General features: G+C 44.8%; 2 protein-coding genes and 1 long non-coding RNA gene across 6 annotated transcripts in view; 2 read left to right on the plus strand and 1 right to left on the minus strand.

The window, feature by feature from the left end:
* GOLGA3 (golgin A3) overlaps nt 1–3,452 on the plus strand; it is a 46,765-nt gene extending 43,313 nt beyond the window's left edge. For all 4 annotated transcript variants that reach the window (XM_088828083.1, XM_088828082.1, XM_088828081.1 and 1 more), the window contains exon 24: nt 159–3,452. In XM_088828083.1, the coding sequence (XP_088684209.1) occupies nt 159–375 (217 nt within the window). In that variant the 3' untranslated portion in view covers nt 376–3,452. The remainder of the gene's footprint in view (nt 1–158) is intronic.
* Nucleotides 3,453–8,527: 5,075 nt separating this feature from the next.
* On the minus strand, nt 8,528–10,859 carry LOC129542523 (uncharacterized). Its single transcript, XR_008683080.2, has 2 exons — nt 10,794–10,859; nt 8,528–10,658 (listed from the first exon to the last, which is right to left on the minus strand). It is a non-coding gene; the product is annotated as an uncharacterized LOC129542523 (long non-coding RNA).
* Nucleotides 10,860–11,095: 236 nt separating this feature from the next.
* Nucleotides 11,096–23,552, plus strand: part of ANKLE2 (ankyrin repeat and LEM domain containing 2) — a 29,911-nt gene continuing 17,454 nt past the window's right edge. Inside the window, exons 1-2 of the mRNA XM_088828085.1 lie at nt 11,096–11,344; nt 22,150–22,620. Coding sequence (XP_088684211.1) covers nt 11,158–11,344; nt 22,150–22,620 — 658 coding nt within the window. The 5' untranslated portion in view covers nt 11,096–11,157. The remainder of the gene's footprint in view (nt 11,345–22,149; nt 22,621–23,552) is intronic.

Raw genomic sequence — 23,552 nt, forward strand, 5'->3', positions numbered from 1 at the left:
GAGAGGTTCAATGGGTCCTGCGAGTGTGAGCACCTGCTGTCCAGTTGAGGCTCGTCAGGGCTGAGTCCCAGGTGATGGGCTGTCTCTAGGGGAGCAGTGGCACCCTCCCTGGCTCTCTTTTGACGACGTCCCTTCCTCTCCCTCCCCTGTCTCCCCAGGCAGGAGATGGACAGCCTGCAGCGCCAGATGGAGGCACACGCAGTCACTGTGCATGAGTCGCTGTCCTCATGGACTCAGGGGGACCCCGCCAGCCCTTCACCACCGGGAGATCACGCTAACCCTAGAGGAGACACTGAGCGGCATGGTCAGGGCAGGGCCTCGCAAGAAGGGCTTGGAACAGTGACCGCTGAGCATCCCCACCCCGAGTGTTTGTAACTACCCCGAGGAATGTTCTCTCATCAATGTTATTTATTTGACTGTGTGCTCTATGTTTTTCTAAGAGGTGGAATTTAAGTTTTGCGTTTGCCTTTACAAGGAGTAAAATAACAAAACGGGAGCCAAGGATTGAGAAATAATCATTTGCAGATCACAACCAGCTTTTCCCATGAAGTGACCAAATCTTAAAAACCTAATTTAGGTCTCAGTGAGACATTTTTGGATGTGTCTGAAGCGTATGTGTAGAGGAGGTATCTTAGGCATGACCATAGACGCTGCTCTCGGACGGTCGCTGGTAGATATGTTGCACAGCCGAGTCCGGTTTCTCACTTTCTGCCTGATTCAGTAAGTTTTACTACCCTGCAGGAGTGAGGCTTCATTTGCACCTTTGGTTTTTATTTTATTTTATTTTGATTTCAATAGCGATCTCTCCATAGGATATGTATATAAATACTGAAAATCATAATCTAAACTTTAAAAATATATCCTTATATTATTTAAGAATGACCTGAATTGTCTTTTTATTGATTGCCTTTTGAAAATCTGCTGTTAGGAAATAATGTACATGTAGAATTTAGGAATGTCAGAAAATTATATTTTAAGAAATTTATTTACCTCCCAAAGCCAAATATTCTTAGACAGAAGTTCTTTGTTATTTTAGTTTCACTCTTATTTTGAGGGTCTTTCCTTGTCATGAGTGCACAATGCCCACCTGTTTGAGCCCTGGTCGTGCATGGCCTCGCTCACCCCAGCCAACCCCTGGGCAGGCCTGATGACCACCAGGATGCCACAAAGACACCATGGTCAGCAGGCGCTGACCTGATGCGTGAGGTGTGGGGAGGGGCGGTGAGGAGAATAAGGCAGGGCTGCCTGCAGGCTCCCAACCTGGGAGCAAGGCTTCCCCAGGCCTCCCACTTTGCCTTTGTATGGAAGTGTCCATCAGCACCTGTGTGGTCATCATGAGATTTTCCGGCCTCTGTGTGTGACAGCCTTCAGAAGGGCTTCCCCTCTCATCTGGAGAGCAGCAAGTTTTCTGAAAGAGGCAGGTCAGCACGAGAGGGTCTCTGGAGCCTCCCATGTGGGACGCCTTATTGGAAACCAGACACCCCAAGTGTGTGAGGTCTCACCTAGAATGACTGAGACTCGAGGTTTGAAAGTCTGTCACTAGTTTGCTAAGATGATGTCAAATAATGTTTATTGTTCCAAGTTGAGAGAGAGAGAGAATGGGTCTGTGTGCCCCCCGTGCAGGGCGGCTGGTCTGAAGATGAAGTCTGCGGTGTTACTGATCAGGCCAGACACGCTCGTGTCACCTCATCACCTGGGTCTCTTGTGGAGAAAACAGCGTGGTGTTTTTAAGCTGCTTGCATTCTCTCACAATATGCTGTTAGAAGGTTAACCAGTAAGGTTAAAATAGCACTAACCAGAAAGATGTTGAGCATTTTAAAAAGTTCTCCAGCAAGTATTGGAACTTCTAAAATACGTATATCATTTGTACAGGGTTATTCTTGGAAACTATACTTGAACCTTCATTATAAATATATTCTACTTTTTCTTCTAAGTTGGAAATCGTCTTTGACAAAACTGTTTTTGTACCATTGGAAAAGAAAAATTGTAATTTACATTCTTATTTATTTTGGCTGCGTTATCCTTTAATTTTAGAGCCAAGAAGTCACTTAGCCTCACTTTGTAGCTGCTTTCTCACTCCTTGCTAAGGTCTTCTGGAAAATCACCGTGCATCTTCTTCCTTAGGAAATGATGAGCGAATCTTGAGTATGTCCATCAAGAGAAAGCCAGTCTCTGTTTTTCACCCCTTTTCTTTTGTGGAATAACTCTGTTTCAGCAGCAGTGCCTCCTTGGGGCTCCTGCCAACCTCCTGTACCAGCCTGGTCTGCCTCTGGCCCAAGTGCTCTGGCTGACCCCCGTCTCCTGCCCTGTCCTGTGTGTGCCCCTTGTGCTGTCATGTCTGGCCTGCAGTTCCTGATCTGGGGCCCTTGTGTCCAGGCTTCCTTAACAAATCATCCTGAAGGAGGAAGTTGGACTGAAGTCACCTGCTCTTGGTTTGTTAAGGCTTTTTTTTCCCTCTGAGGGACTTTACTGGCACTCCTGCCTCCCAGCATTTGAAATATTCTTCTTCCATGGGCAGGAGTGGGAATTAGGAATTTCCTCATAGAGAACAACAGTCAACTCTGGAGTACTTGTAGAAACACGTTCGTCGTCACGTTGCATTTGTGTATGTTGTTAATCCTGTACCTCGTGTCCTCATTGGAGGGCGTGTCAGCTTGGACACTTCACGATGTTATGACTTGATTTTCTTATGTTCCAAAAATAACATACTGTGAGGTGGTTATCATCGATTTTTCCACGGTACCCATCACATAGATGCCACGGATTTACTTGCCTTCATTCTACTATTCGGGAGGTGTAACAGGCATTGTTTTTGATAGGATGTGAAACTGGCTTATTTTCTGGCCTGAGGTCCAGGTACCAAGATGGGCCTTGAAGAAGACAGCCCGGGGAAGGCTGTGTTAGGAAGATTCTCATTAAATTCTTCCTCAGTTTAAAGACTTTCCTGGTCTTAAGGATACTGCTAAAGCCATGGGCCTGCAGAGTCATCAGGACATATATTCCTATGAATATTTTTTTAACAAAAATTAAATGTCATGTAAAGACTGCTAGTAGTGAAAGGGACCAGCAGATCTGAAAGAGAAATGTCCCGGAGCCTCCCCAAGGGCCCATGACGTGCATAGTGCGGGGGCATGTGAGACACTCTGAGCCTTACTCAAACAAGTTACTCACTCCCATGCCAGGCGATTCTTAGCGAATGGTGGTCTCAGGTTACGATAGGATCCTTGAGGGTCATGTTTTAGAGGATCTAGAAAACTCGGTGGTGTTAAGTTATTCATGTCTATTAAAAATTTCCTCATTAAAAGGGAGTCCTCAGGTTGGGGCTGTTCAGGGGAAAGGTGTCACCATGCACAACAAATTGTAACTTTAAAAAGCATGTTGATTTTTTTATAAATTTAAGTGTGCTGGGGAATTCCTTGAATTTTGTGCAATAAACTATTTTTTGTTAAAGATTTTTATATTTCATTGGGGGTGGCTTCATTTTCAGCTATATATTGTATCATATCTGGGATTAACTTTTACCTCATGTTAACCAACTCTGTTCAAACACTTAAAAAAATTTTATTCTGCCAGAGCTTCAGATGGCTGTAAAATCTAGCTTCTTGTGACTGCTTTTGACCAAGCAGAAGAGCAGCACCTGGCCCGGATCTCTTCCTTCTTTTTGCAGCTTCACTCATCGCCATATGTTAGTGACCATAGAGGTGGGAAGCATTCACAGAGTAACGCTCCTCCACAGGGGAGATACTGCTGAGTAAACCGCTCCTGAGGCTGCAGATGCGCCACACACATGCTTCCTGGCCTGGAGTGTTGTCCAGCCCCGGCCTCCACTGACCATCCCTTGCCCATGGCAGTCTCTTGTGGCTCCCCACTCTCACCCGTCTTTTTCATTCACACTTTCTTTTCAATCAATGAGAGTAAACCAGATGTAGATTCTTCACTTAAGTGTTATCATTCTTCAGTTAAATGTTATCATAACCAGCATGGTAAAAAATGTACAGAAAATGAGAAGTTAATCAGTGATCACAGAATTTTATTTTGTGATGGGCTGATACATGTTTTCTTGTGCCTCTGCCTAATTAGCATCTATAAGCAATTTAGGGTCAGGCATTCCGTGTACCACCCAGACCTAAATGAAACTGCTCTGACTGCCTCTTTTTGTGGCCTTAACTTCCTGAAACATTGCAATGCAAATTCTCGTTTCTACAATCACTAGTCATGAAGGGGGTGATCATAGGTATTAACTTTTTCCTTTTTCTGTAAAGCTGCTACACATTTGCAGGCCCCAAACAAATAAGTTGATGGATGTATTTTTTAAGCTGTATCTCCTTCGTCACATAGAAGTTCTCTGCTGTACCCTCCTAACAGTCGTACAGTGGGTGTTACAGGAGTGGTCCAAGTGAAGATTTATGGGCAGCTGCTTCCTGGCTCCAAGGGGGCTGGAGTACTGGCAGAAACACGTGCTAAGTGCGGGGCCAATGATGTGGCACTGAGTCCTCCAGATCATGCAGGCTCCGGGCGGCACTCCTATGCCAGGCCCCTTCTCCCATCCCAGCCTGTCCATGTGCTGAGTGGACGCCTCCAGGAGCTTAGAGCAGCCTCTGCCCCAAGCAACATGCTTCTGGGCCAGGTTGGAATTGGAAATGTGTGGATCACTGTGGCATCTGGAGGTGGAAGCACCTAGAAGTTCTCATCAACTCAGCCTTCCTTCACGTGGTCTGGGAATTGCTAGAGGAAGTGACCCGTGGGGTTTTTACACATAATCTCCAGGTCAGAACATGACACAGGAACATTTCTGGGCTCGAGTTCTCACAGGACCTTTATTTTGTTTGTGAGCTTTCAGTGTGCATTTCTAGATACCTGATGGACATTTCAAAGTCATTTTCCTATACTTCAGCCTTGGTGTGTTGAAAGCCAAAGGGCTCGCCTTCATTCAGAAAACAGCTCCTTCCCTTGACTGACTGACTTACAGTGATAGAGTCCCCCTGGCCTCCTAACTCTCAGGGTCTCCTCCTCGCTGGTCTGGCCCAGCCCACAGCTCCTTCACAGCCCAGGTCTCTGCTTCATGCCCCCTTCCTTCTCCGCATCAGCTTGGAACCTGGCTTAGCTATAGACCCAGCCCTGTGACGGTGTCCAGGCCTTCAGAGGCATCCTCCTTGCTCTGCTGCCCGGAACACATGCTTGCTAGTCCTGCAGGTGGCCTGCTGCCCTGACTGGCCTCTCTCATGACCCTCTCACATGACCTCTCACATGACCCTGACTGGCCTCTCTCACTTCTTGGTGGAGCTTTGACTGGACTCCAGAGCCCTCACCAGTGCTGTCCTCCTCTGCCTCCCTAGACACACACGCACGGCAAGGTGGCAGGCTCAGCTTCCCGAGCCAAAGAGATGGTGCACAGCATTGGCCGCCTGCTGCAAATCCTTCCCCAGGGTCACAGCCTCGTCCTCGGGTGGTACTCCCAGTCAGCATGAACACCTGAGTGATGGTGCCAGCAGCTGACCCACAATGGGTGGCAGGAGGCAGCAACAGTGAACCTGTTCTCTCAAGCTCCTGGAGACTGGGGGTGACCCATTGATGGGACATGACCCAGCCTATCCTGGCCAGTCCGAGTGCCCACAACAGTCCAGAGTGCCCTGGGCCTTGCTTGGACAACTTGCCCACTCCCCTTGTAGTGAACTGCTGCCGCCTTGCCTTTTGATCAGTAACCACATGTCAGGCTAGGCAGTCACACACTTCCCAGAGCTATTCAAAACCAGCTCTGCAGGAGGAAGAAGCCTGATGCCTAGCATCTGATGAGGTGTAAGCACCCCAATGGGGCAGACGGTACACACCACTGGAAAGTCACTGGAGCTGGGAAGGGTTGTGGGCGATCATATGTAGGAGACTGGCACACCAGGGTGTCTCCTCGTGATGTGACAGGTAAGCAGAAGATAGACCTGGGTCAACTTTTATAAAACCTTCCCTGAGGGCTTCCCAGGGGGTCAGTGGTAAAGAGTCCACTTGCCAATGCAGGAGGCACAGGTTTAATCTCTGGTCCAGTTCCTACGTGCTATAGAACAACTAAGCCCTTGCACCACAACTGTGGAGCCTGTGCTCTTAGAGCCCAGGAACTGCAACCACTGAGGCCATGCACTGCAACTCCTAAAGCCCAAGTGCCTAGAGCCTGTGCTCACAAGAGAAGCCACCGCAATGAGAAGCCCGAGCACCGCAACTACAGAGTAGCCCCTGCTCACCACAGCTAGAGAAAAGTCCATGCAGCAACAAATGCCCAGCACAGCCAAAAACCAATCTTTTTTAAAAAGAAATGGAGGCAGGGATCAGGGTAGGAGACAAACTGCAATCATGAGTTAGATTAAACCAGCACCTCTCCCAAAAGACAATCAAGTCTCTTAATTTTCTCTTCATTTGTAGAAATCCACTTCTACCTACAGGGATTTACATCTCAAATTCATTTCTACCTCAAAGGTGAATAGTGGCCAATACAGTGTTGGCTTCTTTTAACAGTAGAATTGTGTACCACCACCACCCCCACACCATCCCAGTCTCGTTTAATGGACCGTAGACTGCATTAGATGGCAGTTAGGAGGATCCAGCTGTAATAGGATTCCTATTGTTAGCTGGATTCCACAGAAAATCCTGGTATTAAGATACTTGTTAGGCTGGTAAAGCTGCTATGAAACCCTGAAATTTAGTGGCTTAAATAAGAGAAGTTTCTCTTTCATGAAACAGCCTGAGCAGTAAAACAGAACTGATAAGGGCATCTTCTGGTGTCTTCTAATCTCCAGCCCCACCTGTGGTCTAGGATAGCTGCTCCAGGTCCCACTTCCTGTCTGCATTTCCCAAAAGGAAGGCATATTGCATACCCTCATCCAAGGGAACCGCTCCCTAGCAGTGTACACTGTCTGTTGCCTCCACTTAGTCACTGGGCCACAGGATGTGTGTTTAGCTGGACAACAGTGTGTCCAGCTCCAGCTGGGACTTCTGTTATTAAGAGAATGGTGCTACTGGCAACAGCCTCTATCACCATACACAATCTCTCAAATCAGTCCTCTCCGCTCCGATTCACTGGGATTTATGATTACTGTAACAAAATCCCTCACAAAGGAGGCTGATGCTGCTACCACTTGGGCGCATGCTCAGTTGCTCAGTCATGTCCAACTCTTTTTGACCCCATGGGCTGACTCTTCTGTCCATGGGATTTTTCAGGCAAGAATACTGGAGTGGGTTGCCAATTCTTTCTCCAGGGGATCATCCCTATCCAGGGTTCAAACCCTTGGTCTCGTGTCTCCTGCATTGCAGGTGGATTCTCTACCACTTAGTCATTGGGGAAGCCCTTAAAGTCATATATATAACTTTTATAATTTTTAAAAAGTATAAGTGGTAGTAACAGCTAATGTTTATAAAGTCTTGCATTGTAGCAAGAGCCTGCTGCTGCTGCTGCTGCTGAGTCACTTCAGTCGTGTCCGACTCTGTGTGACCCCATAGACGGAAGCCCACCAGGCTCCCCCGTCCCTGGGATTCTCCAGGCAAGAACACTGGAGTGGGTTGCCATTTCCTTCTCCAATGTGTGAAAGTGAAAAGTGAAAGTGAAGTCGCTCAGTCGTGTCCGACCCTTAGCGACCCCATGGACTGCAGCCTACCAGGCTCCTCCATCCATGGGATTTTCTAGGCAATAGTACTGGAGTGGCTTGCCATTGCCTTCTCCGGTAGCAAGAGCCTAGCACATATTAATCCTCATCTCTGAGACAGTGCAATTATCATTCTATTTTATCCCTGAAAAAAAAGAAAACACACAACACAGGAAAATAAAAGAATTCACCTAAAGTTACCTGGCAGGCAGGGGCAGTCTAACCCAGTACTTAGAACTCTCATCACTGAACAATGGCACAGACTCAGAAACGTCAAGTGTGAGGAGAGGCTGGGGATAGAGATCCATCCTCAGGTACTTAAAAATTAAAGAGAATATAAGGTAAGATCTCATCTAACACAGTGCTCTTTATCCCTTTTCAAATGTGGTTATTTTATTGGCTGCACCCTGTGGCATGTGGAATCCTAGTTCCCTTCAGTTCAGTTCAGTCGCTCAGTCGTGTTTGACTCTTTGCGACCCCATGAACCGCAGCACGCCAGGCCTCCCTGTCCCATCACCAACTCCTGGAGTTCACTCAAACTCACGTCCATCAAGTCGGTGATGCCATCCAGCCATCTCATTCTCTGTCGTCCCCTTCTCCTCCTGTCCCCAATCCCTCCCAGCATCAGAGTCTTTTCCAGTGAGTCAACTCTTCGCATGAGGTGGCCAAAATATTGGAATTTCAGCTTTAGCGTCAGTCCTTCCAGTGAACACCCAGGACTGATCTCCTTGCAGTCCAAGGGACTCTCAAGAGTCTTCTCCAACACCACAGTTCAAAAGCATCAATTCTTCCCTTAACAGGGATCAAACCAGCACCCTGCAGTAGAAGCACAGAGTCTTAACTACTGAACCACCACGGAAGTCCCTATTCCTTTTTAAATGTAGACAAAATATATGCTAAAATAGGCACAGATTTTAAGTGTATATTTTGGTGAGTTTTGACAAATGTCAATCAAATGTGTACCGGTATTCCTATCAACTCAAGTAAGATGCAGAGCGCTTCACACAGTGGAATTCCCTCGCATCTGTCCCAGCTCACCACCCCACTCAGGGGCAACCCCTGGTCCGATTTCTATCACCTGAAGCTTTGCCTTAAGCTCGAGCCTCTTATAAATGGAATTGTGCAGTATTGTTTTTGTGTGGCGTTCTTAGCAAGGTTTTGATTCAGCCACCTTGGAGCTAATAATAAACCTCTGTGCAGGATTATCATATGACGATTGAAAATTTGTTTATCCGTTCTTCTGGGGTTTACCCAAACAACCCGGGTGTTTCTTGCTTGGCTATTCTGAATAAAGCTGCTGTGAACATTCTGAGAACTTTCATTTTTCACACCCAGGGCCACACTGCTGAACCACAAGGAGGCATACATTTAACTTCACTGGAAACTGCTTCGTGGTTTTCAAACTGGTTGATTTATTTTACACTCCTACCAGCAGTGTATGAGAATTCTAAAATGGCCCCACATCCTCACCAACATTTGATACTGTCAGTCTTCTAATTTTAACCATTCCTGGTGGATGGAAAGCAGTATCACTGTGGGTTTAATTTGGACTTCACCCATTCTCAAATTCACTGACTCTTCAATTGTTGTGCTCAATTGACTGTTGAGTGAACTCCGGGAGTTGGTGATGGACAGGGAGGCCTGGCGTGCTGTGGTTCATGGGGTTGCTAAGAGTCGGACACGACTGAGCGAATGAACTGAACTGAACTGAACTGAACAATTAATTTTTTTAAACAAGGAAGTCAATTTCATTTTTTTAGGTTTTTTTCTATTTAAAAAGTAAATGTATAAATTACAGTAAAATTTGCCTTTTTATTGTACATGCCTGAGAGTTTTGACAAGTGTAGTTATGTGACCCCACCACTATTAAGACAGATGCTTCTACCAGTCGCTAAAACTGCCTAAACCACAGTATATTCAGCCCCTCCCCTGCCTGCAGCGACCACTCCCCTGCCTGTCCATCTGCTCAGAAGTCCAGTGAATGGGGTCACCTGGTTATCTTCAGTACAGCTGTTCATCTGTGTATGGGAAGCCGTGGGTGTCTCCAGGGATAGGATGGTGAGAAAGTAAGCTACACTGGCTAGGAAAGTAACGCAAGTCAGATAAGCCAGACAAGCCAAATACAGACATGAGTCTGCTGCCAAGTTAAGAGGAGTTGTTGCAGAGAAGAACCAATTCTGACTCCATGCTGGAACTGTTTGACTTACTTTTCGTTGCTGTTATTATAATCGTACATAAATGGCACACCTCAAAGGACCCTGCTCCCCTGCCTGTTAAAGTGGGTTCAGCTCATAGATAATCTGACCCTGCCCACCTGTGCATGGCTGCAAGAGAGAAGAGATTAACACATCCCTTCCAAAGACGGGCCTTTTCCAGAGATGTTTTGCAAGACTGATGGCCCTTTTTACTTCCTCATCACCTTTCCCTCTCTATTCTGCCTTTTGACTTTCCGTTCCATTCCGTCGCTCAGTCGTGTCCAACTCTTTGCGACCCCGTGGACTGTAGCCTACCAGGCTTCTCCGTCCATGGGATTCTCCAGGCAAGAATACTGGAGTGGGTTACCGTTTCCTTCCCCAGGGGAACTTCCTGACCCAGGAATCGAACCCGGGTCTCCCGCAGTGGAGGCAAACGCTTTAACCTCTGAGCCACCAGGGAAGCCCCCTTTTGACTTTAGTTCCTCATTAATTCTCTCTCTCTGCCTATATGAAAAAAACATGCCATCCAGACTCCGACAAGATGGTTACTTTGAGACTTTAGTCTGCCGTCTTCTCAGTCAGGCAGCTCTCCAAATAAATTCTTATTCCTTGCCACGACACCTCTTCTCTTGGACTCATCGGGTTGCCTTGCGGGAGCAGAACAAGTTTCAACTCGGTAACAGAGTTATGCCGCAGCTGGAAAGTGCACGAAGAAACTTGTCTTCTAGAATCACAAGCTGTCAGAAACCTTGTTTGAAAGCATGTCCATAAGTAAAATACCAGGAGCTGGCCTGTAGGATTTTGGTCGCTTTGAACCGCAAAGCAGCCGTGTTTCCACCTAGCACAAAAGAGAAACCAGAGCGGTTCATTCGTTGTTCCACCGCGACTGGAACCCGGGCCTGGCCTGAACCCCCAGCACAACCTCCTCCCAGTTTCCAGAGATTCCTCGGAAACCCGCCAGCGCCTGGACAACCTCTTTCTACGGGTCCAGGCGCGGGCCTCAGGGATCTGTGGACCCGTCTTCGGACCCGCCCCTGGGGGCCGTCTGCCTGCCCGAGGACCCCGCGTGCCGGCTGCCCGCGCCACTGCCCGACCACGCCCTCACGCGCCTGGAGTCTGAAGGCGCGGCGGCAGCGGCCGCGCTCCCTTGTCTGGCCGCGGGGCGCCGGCGCGGGATCTAGCGCCCTGTCTCGAGCGTGCGGATCCGGCCCCGCCCCGGCTGCCCCCGGGCGCGGCGCTGTCAGGCAGTGGTGCAGGCAGTCTGGCGCGCGGGGTCCTCGGGCGAGCGGTCCTCGGCGGCGGCGGCGGCGGCGGCGGCAACAGGGCGATCTGTGGCGATGCTGTGGCCGCGGCTGGCGGCGACTGAGTGGGCGGCGCTGGCCTGGGAGCTGCTGGGCGCCTCGGTGCTGCTGATCGCGGTGCGCTGGCTGGTGCGGCGGTTGGACAGGCGGCCGCGGGGCCTGGGTCAGAGCGGTCCACCCGACCCGCCGCCCCGCGCGGCCGCTGGCCCAGCCCCCGGTCCAGGTAAGAGCGGTTCGCGGGTGGGCCCGCTCCCTTGCCCGGGCCTGGGTCCTCCTTCCCTTCTCCCACCCGCCTTTCCGGCTCGGGTCCCCCAGAGCTTCTTCTCTCCGGGCTTGGATCCCCCTCCCCAGCCTGAGTCGGTGTTCTGGGAAGAGACTTGAAGCAACGCGCGAGTCCTTGACTTGCAGACGGTGAGAGCGCCGCAAAGCTGGACGCCCGGGGGCACGTCTGTGCCCAGTTTTGTGGGTTTGAGCCCCCTGATTTGACCGAGAAGGCATTGTGCACCCTGCGTGCATCCCAGATCCTCCTTCGTTCAGTTTTCTTTCACCGCGGTGCCAGCAAGTTTGGTTTCTTCCTGAAGGATAAACAACAGTTCTTCAAGTACCCTGATAAGGAGATAGAATTTTATTAGCAGAAAGCACAGTTGATGACCCTACCTAGACCTCTCGGGGCTGCAGCGGCCCTTACAGATGACTTAGTTTTTACAGCTGAGGGAACAGGCCTCAGGAAGGTCCCGCTCGGCGGGGGATGACAAGTCCGAGGCAGAAGCCATGTGAAGATGCAGGCCTGTTGACACGAGGTCCAACTTGCTCTGAAACCTGTTGGGTTTCTGGTTGTTTACCTTCTCTCATCCCCTTCAGAAAGTTTCAGGTGATAGCTTTAGTAAATAGCGTGCTTCTGTGCCCAGGTACACAGTCAGCACTGTGTCAGAAAACCCACTGTGACAGAAAACCCTGTCAGAAAACAGGGCGCCCCAGTGAGAGGCTGTGCAGACACTAAGACGAAGACGGTTGGGGCCAGTGGTATCTGAAAAGTGCAGGGAAAGCCGCTGTCAGTCTCTTTGCAACCTGATGGACTGTAGCCTGCCAGGCTCCTCTGTCCATGGGATTCTCCAGGCAAGAATACTGTAGTGGGTTGCCCTTCCCTTCTCAGGGGAATCTCCGTGACCCAGGCAAGGAACCCGGGTCTCTTGCGTTGCAGGCAGATTCTTTAGGATCTGAGCCACCAAAGGCTAAGAAATTACAGTTTGGAGTGTCTTATTTATTAAGTTCTTTTTAAATTTTTAACTTATATTTCTAAGTCACTTCAGACAAAGAATTACAGAAATGGTACAGAAAAAATAAACACATGTGAAAAGATGTTCAACATCACAAGCCAGTCATGAAATTGCAGATTAAACTTACAGTGAGATATCACTACACACCTATGAGAATGGCTAAAATAAAAAATACCAATGACATTTGGTAATGCTAGGGGAAACCCTGAGAAACTGGGTCTCATTTAGAACTTTTTTTTTTTTTTAATTTACTGCTGGTAAAAATTTTAAAGGTACAGTCATTATGAAGTCAAACTCCCAGTTTCTCAAATACTTGAACCTGTACTTCACTCTTGGGCATTTATCCTAGAAGGTCGAAAACTTATTTTCACACAAAAACCCTTATGCAAACGTTTATACCTTGATTTGTAATTGCCAAAAACTGGAACAGCCCACATGTATCTGAAGGATAAAACTGGCACCTTCATGCTGTGGAATGCTGCTCAGCAGTGAGGCCAAACTGTTGATCCATAAGCAGCTCGGATGGATCTCAGAGGCATTATGCTGAGTGAAAAAAGCCAACCTCAAAAGGTCTGTAGTGTATAATTCCATTTATATGACGTGAAGTGAAGGTATTATAACAATGGAGGACTCCTCAGTGGTTTTCATGGGTAGGGTACAGTGGAGGAGTTTGGATATGACAGTCAAAGGTTAGCAGGAAGATCTTTGTGGTGATGGAACAGGTCGGTAATTTAGCATGTCTGTGTGAAGCTATTCGTGTGATAAATGATCATATGGTAAGCGATCACGGAGTTACATACAAAGACACAAGAGGAGAGTGACTGCAGAACCTGGTGAGGGTGCGGTTAGTTCAGTGTGTAGTGCCAGGGTCAGCTGCCTGGGTTGGATGTAGTGTTTCAGGTGTACCACTGAGGGAAGCCACATGGTGAGTCCACAAGACTTCTCTGTAACCATTTTTCAACTTCTTGTGTTTATAATTAAAATATAAAAAAAAGAGTTAAAGAAACCCTGTATACATCCACTTAGATTCCCAAATGTTAGGATCTTGTGTAATCATACTGCTAGTAGTAAAGTCAGGAAGTGTTATACAGTCTGCAGACCTGCCTCAGTTTCCTAATCTGTATCTTTATGCCTCTATCAAATGAATGGATATGTTGCAGATACTTCTAACTCTAGCCCAAGGGTCAGCAAACTATGGCCCACAGGCCAAATCTGGCTCCCACCCGTTTTTGGAAGACATCCATCTTTCATCTAAGGCTCTTGAGTGTTTGCAGGTTCTTTGGCTCATAGAGCCTCAAAATTTACTCAAAATTTTGTGAGGCCTGTTGTAGCCTCTCCCTTCTCTGTCAGTGAGGAGCCTATGTCTCAGCAACCAGAATATATCCAATTATTTGCTGATACCTAGAGGACACACATGGAGAAGGCAATGGCAACCCACTCCAGTACCCTTGCCTGGAATATCCCATGGACAGAGGAGCCTGGTAGGCTGCAGTCCATGGGGTCGCTAAGAGTCGGGCATGACTGAACGACTTCACTTTCTCTTTTTTTTTTGTAATTAATTTATTTTTTATTGGAGGCAAATTATTTTACAATATTATATTGGTTGGTTTTATCATACATTGACATAAATTCGCCCCGGGTTTACATAAGTTCCCCCTCCTGAACCCCTCTCCCACCTCCCTCCTCCCTTCACTTTCTCTTTTCACTCTCGTGCATTGGAAAAGGAAATGGCACCCCACTCCAGTGTTCTTGCCTGGAGAATCCCATGGACAGAGGAGCCTGGTGGGCTGCCGTCTATGGGGTCGCACAGAGTTGGACATGACTGAAGCGACTTAGCAGCAGCAGCAGAGGACACACAAAAAGCTTCAGGATCGCTAAGCTATACCACTGTGAAAACCCACCTTCCAGCTAGAGTGTCTATGTACCCTTTCTGTCTTTACCCTTAGAGGAGAGCATCACATATTATTTTTCAGTGGCTACGTTCCTTCTCCCATTCATTATGTTGCTAACTTGTAATACTGATGAGCACATTTGTTTTAGTTTGTATTCCACTTGGAGGTCTCCGCTATCTGTTTATTTACATAGTTTTTGTGTATGTGAGCCCATCTTTGCATGAAATGTTCCCTTGGTGTCTCTAATTTTCTTGAAGAGATCTCTTGTTTTTCCTCTTCTGTTATTTTCCTCTATTTCTTTGCATTGATCGTTGAGGAAGGCTTTCTTATCTCTCCTTGCTATTCTTTGGAATTCTGCATTCAGATGCTTGAATCTTTCCTTTTCTCCTTTGCTTTTCACTTCTCTTCTTTTCACAACTATTTGTAAGGCCTCCTCAGACAGCCATTTTGCTTTTTTGCATTTCTTTTCCATGGAGATGGTCCTGATCCCTGTCTGCTGTACAGTGTCACGAACCTCCATCCATAGTTCATCAGTCACTATATCTATCAGATCTAGTCCCTTAAATCTATTTCTTACTTCCACTGTATAATCATAAGGGATTTGATTTAGGTCATATCGGAATGGTCGGGTGGTTTTCCCTACTTTCTTCAATTTAAGTCTGAATTTGGCAATAAGGAGTTCATGATCTGAGCCACAGTCAGCTCCTAGTCTTGTTTTTGCTAACTATACAGCTTCTCCGTCTTTGGCTGCAAAGAATATAATCAATCTGATTTTGGTGTTGACGATCTGGTGATGTCCAACATTTCATACAAAGATGGGCTCGAGAAAGGACAGAAATGGTATGGACCTAAGAGAAGCAGAAAATATTAAGAAGAGGTGGCAAGAATACACAGAAGAACTGTACAAAAAAGATCTTCACGACCAAGATAATCACAATGGTGTGATCACTCACCTAGAGCCAGACATCTTGGAATGTGAAGTCAAGTGGGCCTTAGAAAGCATCACTACGAACAAAGCTAGTGGAGGTGATGGAATTCCAGTTGAGCTATTTCAAATCCTGAAAGATGATGCTATGAAAGTGCTGCACTCAATATGCCAGCAAATTTGGAAAACTCAGCAGTGGCCACAGGACTGGAAAAGGTCAGTCTTCATCCCAATCCCAAAGAAAGGCAATGCCAAAGAATGCTCAAACTACCGCACAATTGCACTCATCTCACACGCTAGTAAAGTCAAGCTCAAAATTCTCCAAGCCAGGCTTCAGCAATACGTGAACCGTGAACTTCCAGATGTTCAAGCTGGTTTTAGAAAAGGCAGAGGCACCAGAGGCCAAATTGCCAACATCCACTGGATCATCAAAAAAGCAAGAGAGTTCCAGAAAAACATCTATTTCTGCTTTATTGACTATGCCAAAGCCTTTGACTATGTGGATCACAATAAACTGGAAAATTCTGAAAGAGATGGGAATCCCAGATCACCTGACCTGCCTCTTGAGAAACCTGTATGCAGGTCAGGAAGCATCAGTTAGAACTGGACATGGAACAACAGACTGGTTCCAAATAGGAAAAGGAGTACGTCAAGGTTGTATATTGTCACCCTGCTTATTTAACTTCTGTGCAGAGTAAATCATGAGGAACGCTGGGCTGGAAGAAGCACAAGCTGGAATCAAGATTGCCGGGAGAAATATCAATAACCTCAGATATGCAGATGGCACCACCCTTATGGCAGAAAGTGAAGAGGAACTCAAAAGCCTCTTGATGAAAGTGAAAGAGGAGAGTGAAAAAGTTGGCTTGAAGCTCAACATTCAGAAAACTAAGATCATGGCATCTGGTCCCATCACTTCATGGGAAATAAATGGAGAAACAGTGGAAACAGTGTCAGACTTTATTTTTTGGGTCTCCAAAATCACTGCGGACGCTGATTGCAGCCATGAAATTAAAAGACGCTTACTCCTTGGAAGGAAAGTTATGACCAACCTAGATAGCATATTAAAAAGCAGAGACATTCCTTTGCCATCCAGGGTCCGTCTAGTCAAGGCTATGGTTTTTCCCGTGGTCATGTATGGATGTGAGAGTTGGACTGTGAAGAAAGCTGATCGCCGAAGAATTGATGCTTTTGAACTGTGGTGTTGGAGAAGACTCTTGAGAGTCCCTTGGACTGCAAGGAGATCCAACCAGTCCATTCTAAAGGAGATCAGTCCTGGGTTTTCATTGGAAGGACTGATGCTAAAGCTGAAACTCCAATACTTTGGTCATCTCATGCGAAGAGCTGACTCACTGGAAAAGACTCTGATGCTGGGAGGGATTGGGGGCGGGAGGAGAAGGGGATGACAGAGAATGAAATGGCTGGATGACATTACCGACTCGATAGATATGAGTTTGGGTGAACTCCGGGAGTTGGTGATGGACAGGGAGGCCTGGTGTGCTGTGATTCATGGGGTCGCAAAGAGTCGGACACGACTGAGCATCTGAACTGAACTGAACTGTGTACGTGAATCACACTTTTAGTGTTACTAAAAGTCAGAACATATAAAATCATTCAGAAGTGTCCTTTCCCCTGCCCTCTGGTCTTCCTATCTGTTTCCCACCCTCCCTTGAAGCTAACTAGTCTCATTATTTTCTGCTTTATATTTTCTTTCCCACACATGAGCTAATATTTGTGTATTAAGAATATCATTAACAGAGGATATATGTTTGTCTTTATTCAAGTTGACTTTCTATCATACTGTGTATTCTGCAAGGTTAATAAGCTTGTATTACTTAGTAATAACTTCATATCCCTGACATTTATGGATATTTTGTCAGTGTCAAACACATGCATTATTTTATCTAATTCTTGTTAAGCTAAGAAGTAGAGCTATTATGTCTGTTTTATAGATGAGGAAACTGAGGCTTAGAGTTTACATAACTTGCTCAGGGTCACACAGTTAATGATATAATGTAGTTGTTCTCTTCATGGCTTACTTGGTTATAAGGACAAAACTCCCTTCAGATTAGCCTATATTAAAAAGATAGCTTTAACTGTTTATAATAGCCAGAACATGAAAGCAACCTAGATATCCATCAACAGATGAATGGATAAAGAAGTTGTGGTGTGTGTATGCATATATGTATATATATGTATATGTATACACAATGGAATATTGCTTAGCTATAAAAAGGAACAAATTTGAATCGGGTCTAGTGAAGTGGATGAACCTAGAGCCTGTTATACAGAGTGAAGTTTAAGTCAGAAAGAGAAAAACAAATATCATATATTAACACATATATATGTAATCTAAAAAAAGGTACTGATGAACACAGATATAGATAACAGACTTGTGGACACAGCAGGGAAGCAGGAGATGGGAGGAATTGAGAGAGTAGCATTGAAACATACGTTACCATATGTTAAAATAGATGGGAATTTGCTGTATTATGTGGGGAGCTCTACCCAGTGCTCTGTGACAACCTAGAGGGATAGGAGGTGGGAGGGAGGTTCAAGAGGGGAGGGATATATATATACCTGTGGCTGATTCATGTTGATGTATGATAGAAATCTTTACAACATTATAAAGCAATTATCCTCCAATTAAACATATTAGGTTGGTGTAAAAGTAGTTGCGGTTTTGCATTGTTAAACTTTACCATTTGATATTGGAATACATTCTTAAATACATGTGGTTATGTTATTTTAATGTGTGTTTCTCGCTTTTTTAATTTTTGCTGATGACTTATTACTTGTTGTTAATTTTATATTTATTTTGGACTATAGAAATGATGTTAAACAAAAAGCAGATTTGAGCAATTTTTTTTTTTTTTAGTTCAAAATGGGCCATAAAGCATTGAGACAACTTGAAACATCAATACATTTGGCCCAGGAACTGGATGTATGTATAATGAATACATGTATTCATTATATGCATAATGAATGTACAGTGCAGTGATAGTTTGAGAAGTTTTGCAAAGGAGACGACAGTCTTGAAGATGAGGCGCTTAGTGGCTGGCCATTAAAAGTTGACAGCGACCAGTTGAGAGCAATCATTGAACCTTACCCTCTTACAGCTACACGAGAAGTTGCCGAAGAACTCAACATCTACCATTCTGTGATCATTTGGCATTTGAAGCATATTGGAAAGGTGAAAAAACTTGTTAAGTGGGTACTGCATGAACTGACCAAAAATAAAAAAAATAATTGTCTTGGAGTGTCGTCAACTTTTATTCTACTCAATAACAATGAACCATTTCTTGATCAGATAGTGACATTCAACAAAAAGTGGATTGTATACAACAGCTGGCTCAGTGGTTGGACCAAGAAGTTCCGAGAAGGATAACTTCCCAAAGCCAAGCTTGCAGCTAAAAAAGGTCTTGGTCACTGTTGGTGCTTTGCTGCTGTACTGATACACTGCAGCTTTCTGAATCTTGGCAAAACCATTACATCTGAGAAGTACACTCAGCAAATCGATGAGATGCACTGGATACTGCAGCTGGCATTGGTCAACAGAATGGGCCGAATTCTCCACAATACCTGGCCACACATCACACAATCAACCCTTCAAAAGTTGGACGAATTAGGCTACAAAGTTTTGCCTCATTCGCCATATTCACCTGACCTCTTACCAACTGACTACCACTTCTTCAAGCATCTCAACAACTTTTTGCAGGGAAAGCACTTCCACACCAGCAGGAGGCAGAAAATGCTTTCCAAGAGTTAGTCGAGTTTTGAAGCATGGATTTTTTTTTTTCTCATTGGAAAAAAATATGTTGATTGTAATGGTTCCTATTTTGATTAATACAGATGTGTTTGAGGCTGGTCATAATGATTTAAAATTCACTGTCAGAAACCAATTATTTTTTCATCAATCTAATAAATTATTTTAAAAGATAGCTTTAGAGTCAGGACACAGGGGTGGTATATGCAAAAGAGAATATTATCAGGATCAGGTGGAATTTCTCTCCATTTGTTCATAAGATCTGCCCCCAGTCCTCCCCACCCCTGCCTTGCCTTGCGTGTGGCTTCAGCCTGTCCTGTACTTCTCATACCAGCCCCTTATCACATCTGTTGACCTTATGCCTAATGTTCAGACTCCCCTTAGGGGCTCTCCCTGAGTGGGCTGCTGTAGTCAGTTGGCCTCCCGCTTCATTTTGTTTGGCAGCTCTAGAGGGGGCTATGCAATGCATTGTTTAAAATAAGATTTTTGAAGTCTTGGAGTGTGTGAGTGGGGGAAGGGGGTGTAAAAATTGATTTAAAAAGAAAAATATAGAAATAACTATCATTCAGCTGTTACTGAGTCCAAGCTCACTCTGCTTGCTGCATGACAGGCCAGTGAATTGGAGACAAGGTGTTGAAGCAAGAATTAAGCACTCATTTATGTACCCTTGACACCCAGCTCTGTTTTTCTCACTCTGAATGTCTTCTGAACCTCAGACTTGAAAATCAGAATGCCTACTTGTTGTGTAGTGGGTGTCTCTGACGCTCAGTTCCTAAATCCCCATTTGCATCTTTCATATTCTCTGCCTCAAGGAGAATCACTTTCTAGGCATCTAGACTGGAAATCTAGGTAATACTGTAGGCCCACTACAGTCCCTCCAGACCTCACCCCGGCATCTGATCTATGGTCAAGACGTCCTGTTTCTCTAGTCTGAGCCCTCACCTCCAGCCCCAGTAACTGCAGCAGTGACCTGTGCTTTGTCCTTTCTTGCCTTCTCCCAATTCTAGCTGACTGTACTTAAACCTGTACCATAGATTTAACTGCTCTTTCTCTAAATGTATTGATGAAAGCTCCAGCTCCAGTTCACATCCATTTGATTGGTGACTGTATAACTTGAACAAGTCACTTAGCTTCTCTGATTTAGGATCTCCATCTGTGAAGCAGGGGTGAGCAATGGCAGTAAACTTTCATGCGGAGTTACTGTGAATTTTAAATAATTTAGTGCAGACAGAGTGCTTAAGATAGAACCAGGCACTTGGGAATCCCCCCACATAGCTATTTGTCAGCAGTATTAGCAAAATGACTTCCAGAGCTATCTGTGTGGCTCTTCTGTTTAAATCTTTGCATAATTTCTCATCACATATGGAACAAAGTACAGATGTATCTGTAGGATAAGTTTCTGGAGTTGGAGTTTTGATGGACATTGTCCAGTTGCTTTCCTGGGGATTTCTTCCTGATTATTCTGCAGCTGGGCTTCCCAGGTGGCCCTAGTGGTAAAGAGCCTGCCTGTCAATGCAGGAATTGGAAGAGACACAGGTTCAATCCCTGCGTCAGGAAGATCCCCTGGAGGAAGGCATGGCAACCCACTCCAGTATTCTTGCCTGGAGAATTCCATGGACAGAGGACCCTGGTGTGCTACAGTCCCTGGGGTCAAAAAGAGTTGGACAGGACTGAAGCGACTTAGCACACATGCACACCTGCTGCAACTGGCGACAAGTGGTGCACCTGTTTCTCCAGCATGGTGGCCTCCCTAGAATGTTGGTGTGATCAGATTGTATCATAGACTCCAAAGAATATGGGGAAATAATGGATTGAGATGAAACTTTGAAGTCAACTTTTTTTTTTTTTGGTCACAGTGTGTTGCTTTCAGGATCTTAGTTCCCCAATCAAGGGTCAAGCCCCCTGCAATGGAAGCATGGAGTCCTAACCAGGGAATTCTCTGAAGCCAGCTCTTTTGCCACTTTTTTTAAAAAATGGAAGTATAGTTGATTTACAGTAACATATTAGTTTCAGGTTACAGCATAGTGATTCAGTATTTTTACATATTGTACTCCATTAAAAGTTATTACAAGATAATGGTTATAATTCCCTGTGATGTAAACCTATCGTTATTCCTTGTCTATTTTATACATAGTAGTTTGCTTCTCTTAATCCCATACCAGATCTTGCCCCTCTCTTTCCTCCCCACCAGTAACCACTAGTTCTCTTTATCTGTGAGTCTGTTTCTTTTTTGTTGTATTCACTAGTTTTATTTTCTAGATTCCTCATACATGTGACTACACATAGTATTTGTCTTTCTCTGTCTGACTTCTTTCACTAAGCATAATACCTGCCAAGCTCTTCCATGTTGTTGCAAATGGCAAAATTTCATTTTTTTGTAGCTTGGCTATTGTGAGTAATGCTGCTATGAACATTGGGGTGCTCATATCTTTTCAAGTTAGCGTTTTTGTTTCCTTTGGGTGTGTGTGTATAGATAGATAGATATATCCCAAAAGTGGGATTGCTGGATCATATGATAGTTGTGTTTTTAGTTTTTTGAGGAACCTCCATACTGTTTTCCATAGTGGCTATACCATTTTGCAGTCTCATCAACAGTGTACAAGAGTTCCCTTTTCTCCACATCTTCTCCAGCCTGTGATATTTGTAGACTTTCTGATGATAACTGTTCTGACCAGTGTTGTTGCTACTGCTGCTGCTAAGTCACTTCAGTCGTATCCGACACCGTGTGACCCCATAGACGGAAGCCCACCAGGCTCCCCCGTCCCTGGGATTCTCCAGGCAAGAACACTGGAGTGGGTTGCCATTTCCTTCTCCACTGACCAGTGTTAGGTGATACCTTATTGTGGTTTTGACTTGAATTTCTCTAATAATTAGTGACGTTGAGTACCTTTTATGTCCCTGTTGGCCATCTGTATATCTTTGGAGAAATGTCTGTCTTCACAGGTCTTCAGATCTTCACCTCTGTAGTTAAGTTTTTTCCTAGGCATTTTATTCTTTTTGATGTGATTTTAAACAGGATTTGTTACTTTCTCTTTCTGGTAGTTCATTATTAGTGTATAAAAAAGCAGCAGATTTCTGTACATGAATCTTGTATCCTGCAGCTTTGCTGAATTTGTTTAAGAGAAGACATACTTAGAGCCATCAAATTGAATTTCATTCTTTTGTCCCTAGGTGAAATGACAATGGATACCATCTTGGCGCGATTGAAGCTCCTGAATCCAGATGAGCTTAGAGAAGAGATTGTCAAAGCTGGATTGAAATGTGGACCCATTACATCAACAACAAGGTTCATTTTTGAGAAAAAACTGGCTCAGGCTTTGTTAGAGCATGGTACACTGCCTTCACACCTTCTTGACCCTGGTGCCGCAGATGCCCTATCACTGGGCCAGGACACACAAAGGATTGTGAAGTCTGCAGTGGGGAGCCCAGCTGAGCAGGTCAGCTTTTCTGAAGACAGAGACTTTGGTTATAGTGTGGGCTTGAATCCTCCGGAGGAAGACGCCGTGACATCTAAGACCTGTTCAGCTCCCTTCAGTGCCTCGGGCAGTATCAACAGCCAGAAAGCCGCGCTGAGGACCTCTGCAGAGGTGCCTTTGTACTATGGGGTGTGCCCGGCCTTCGAGGACACCCCGGCAAGAAATGGTAATGTGACCAGTAGGGTGTCTCTTACACAGGTGGTTCATTTACATCAGGGGAGAGGGATTTTGAATAATCACAAACTACAGAAGAGAAGAAAGAAGACTTTAATCACCATAATCTCATTCCTCCAAACTAACCATTGTTCATATTTTTATTAGAACACTCCTGAATTTTTTGTAGATCTATGTAGGAATTTTTAGAAATTAAGGAAATTGGATTCTATGGGGATATAGTTCACTTATAAATATTTATGGACTGGCTCCATTTTTTGATTAATCATCTCCCTCACTTTTTTTTAATTCTCTGTGACCTGACCACCTTTTATATTAATGAATGCAAATGGCCAGTGAAGTTATAATTTTCAACATTAAAGAATTGTAATTTTAAATAAGACTAAAATAGCATTGGAAAGAAGTAATGAAAGCTTGATATTGATCAGAACGAAGCTACTTTTTGTAAAACAGTGTACATAATATATATATTTTATGTATATATGCGTAGTCTATGAAGATGAAATTTATTCCTCCCCATCCAAATCTTACTGTTTTGTGTATCATTCCTGACCCTGCTTACTATGCTTTATTTATGTATTTAAATTTTAATTACTTTTATATTATTAATATATTTTAATTTACATTTAACATATATATGTATGTACATTTTTATTTTTGTAAAATTGGTAAGAGTGTCAGGTCAAAAGGTTTTTTGTATTTTTTTTCAGTATACATTTTTAAAACTGAAAAGCTATGGTCCTCCAAAAGATATTACTATTTGCTATGAATGGGTGACTTTTTAGCCTCTCTATAATATGAAATGTTCATTTTTGTCTATCTGAAAAGGGAAAACCAGTGTCTTGTTTCTGTTCCATCAACCATACTGCATATTATTAAACTTCCCTTTTGGTCTTTTCAAATAAGGGAAACCTGTCTTATTTT

This window comes from Moschus berezovskii, chromosome 19 (genome assembly GCF_049115385.1).
Source record: "Moschus berezovskii isolate FMDL1 chromosome 19, NW_MosBer_1.0, whole genome shotgun sequence".
Lineage (NCBI taxonomy): Eukaryota > Metazoa > Chordata > Mammalia > Artiodactyla > Moschidae > Moschus > Moschus berezovskii.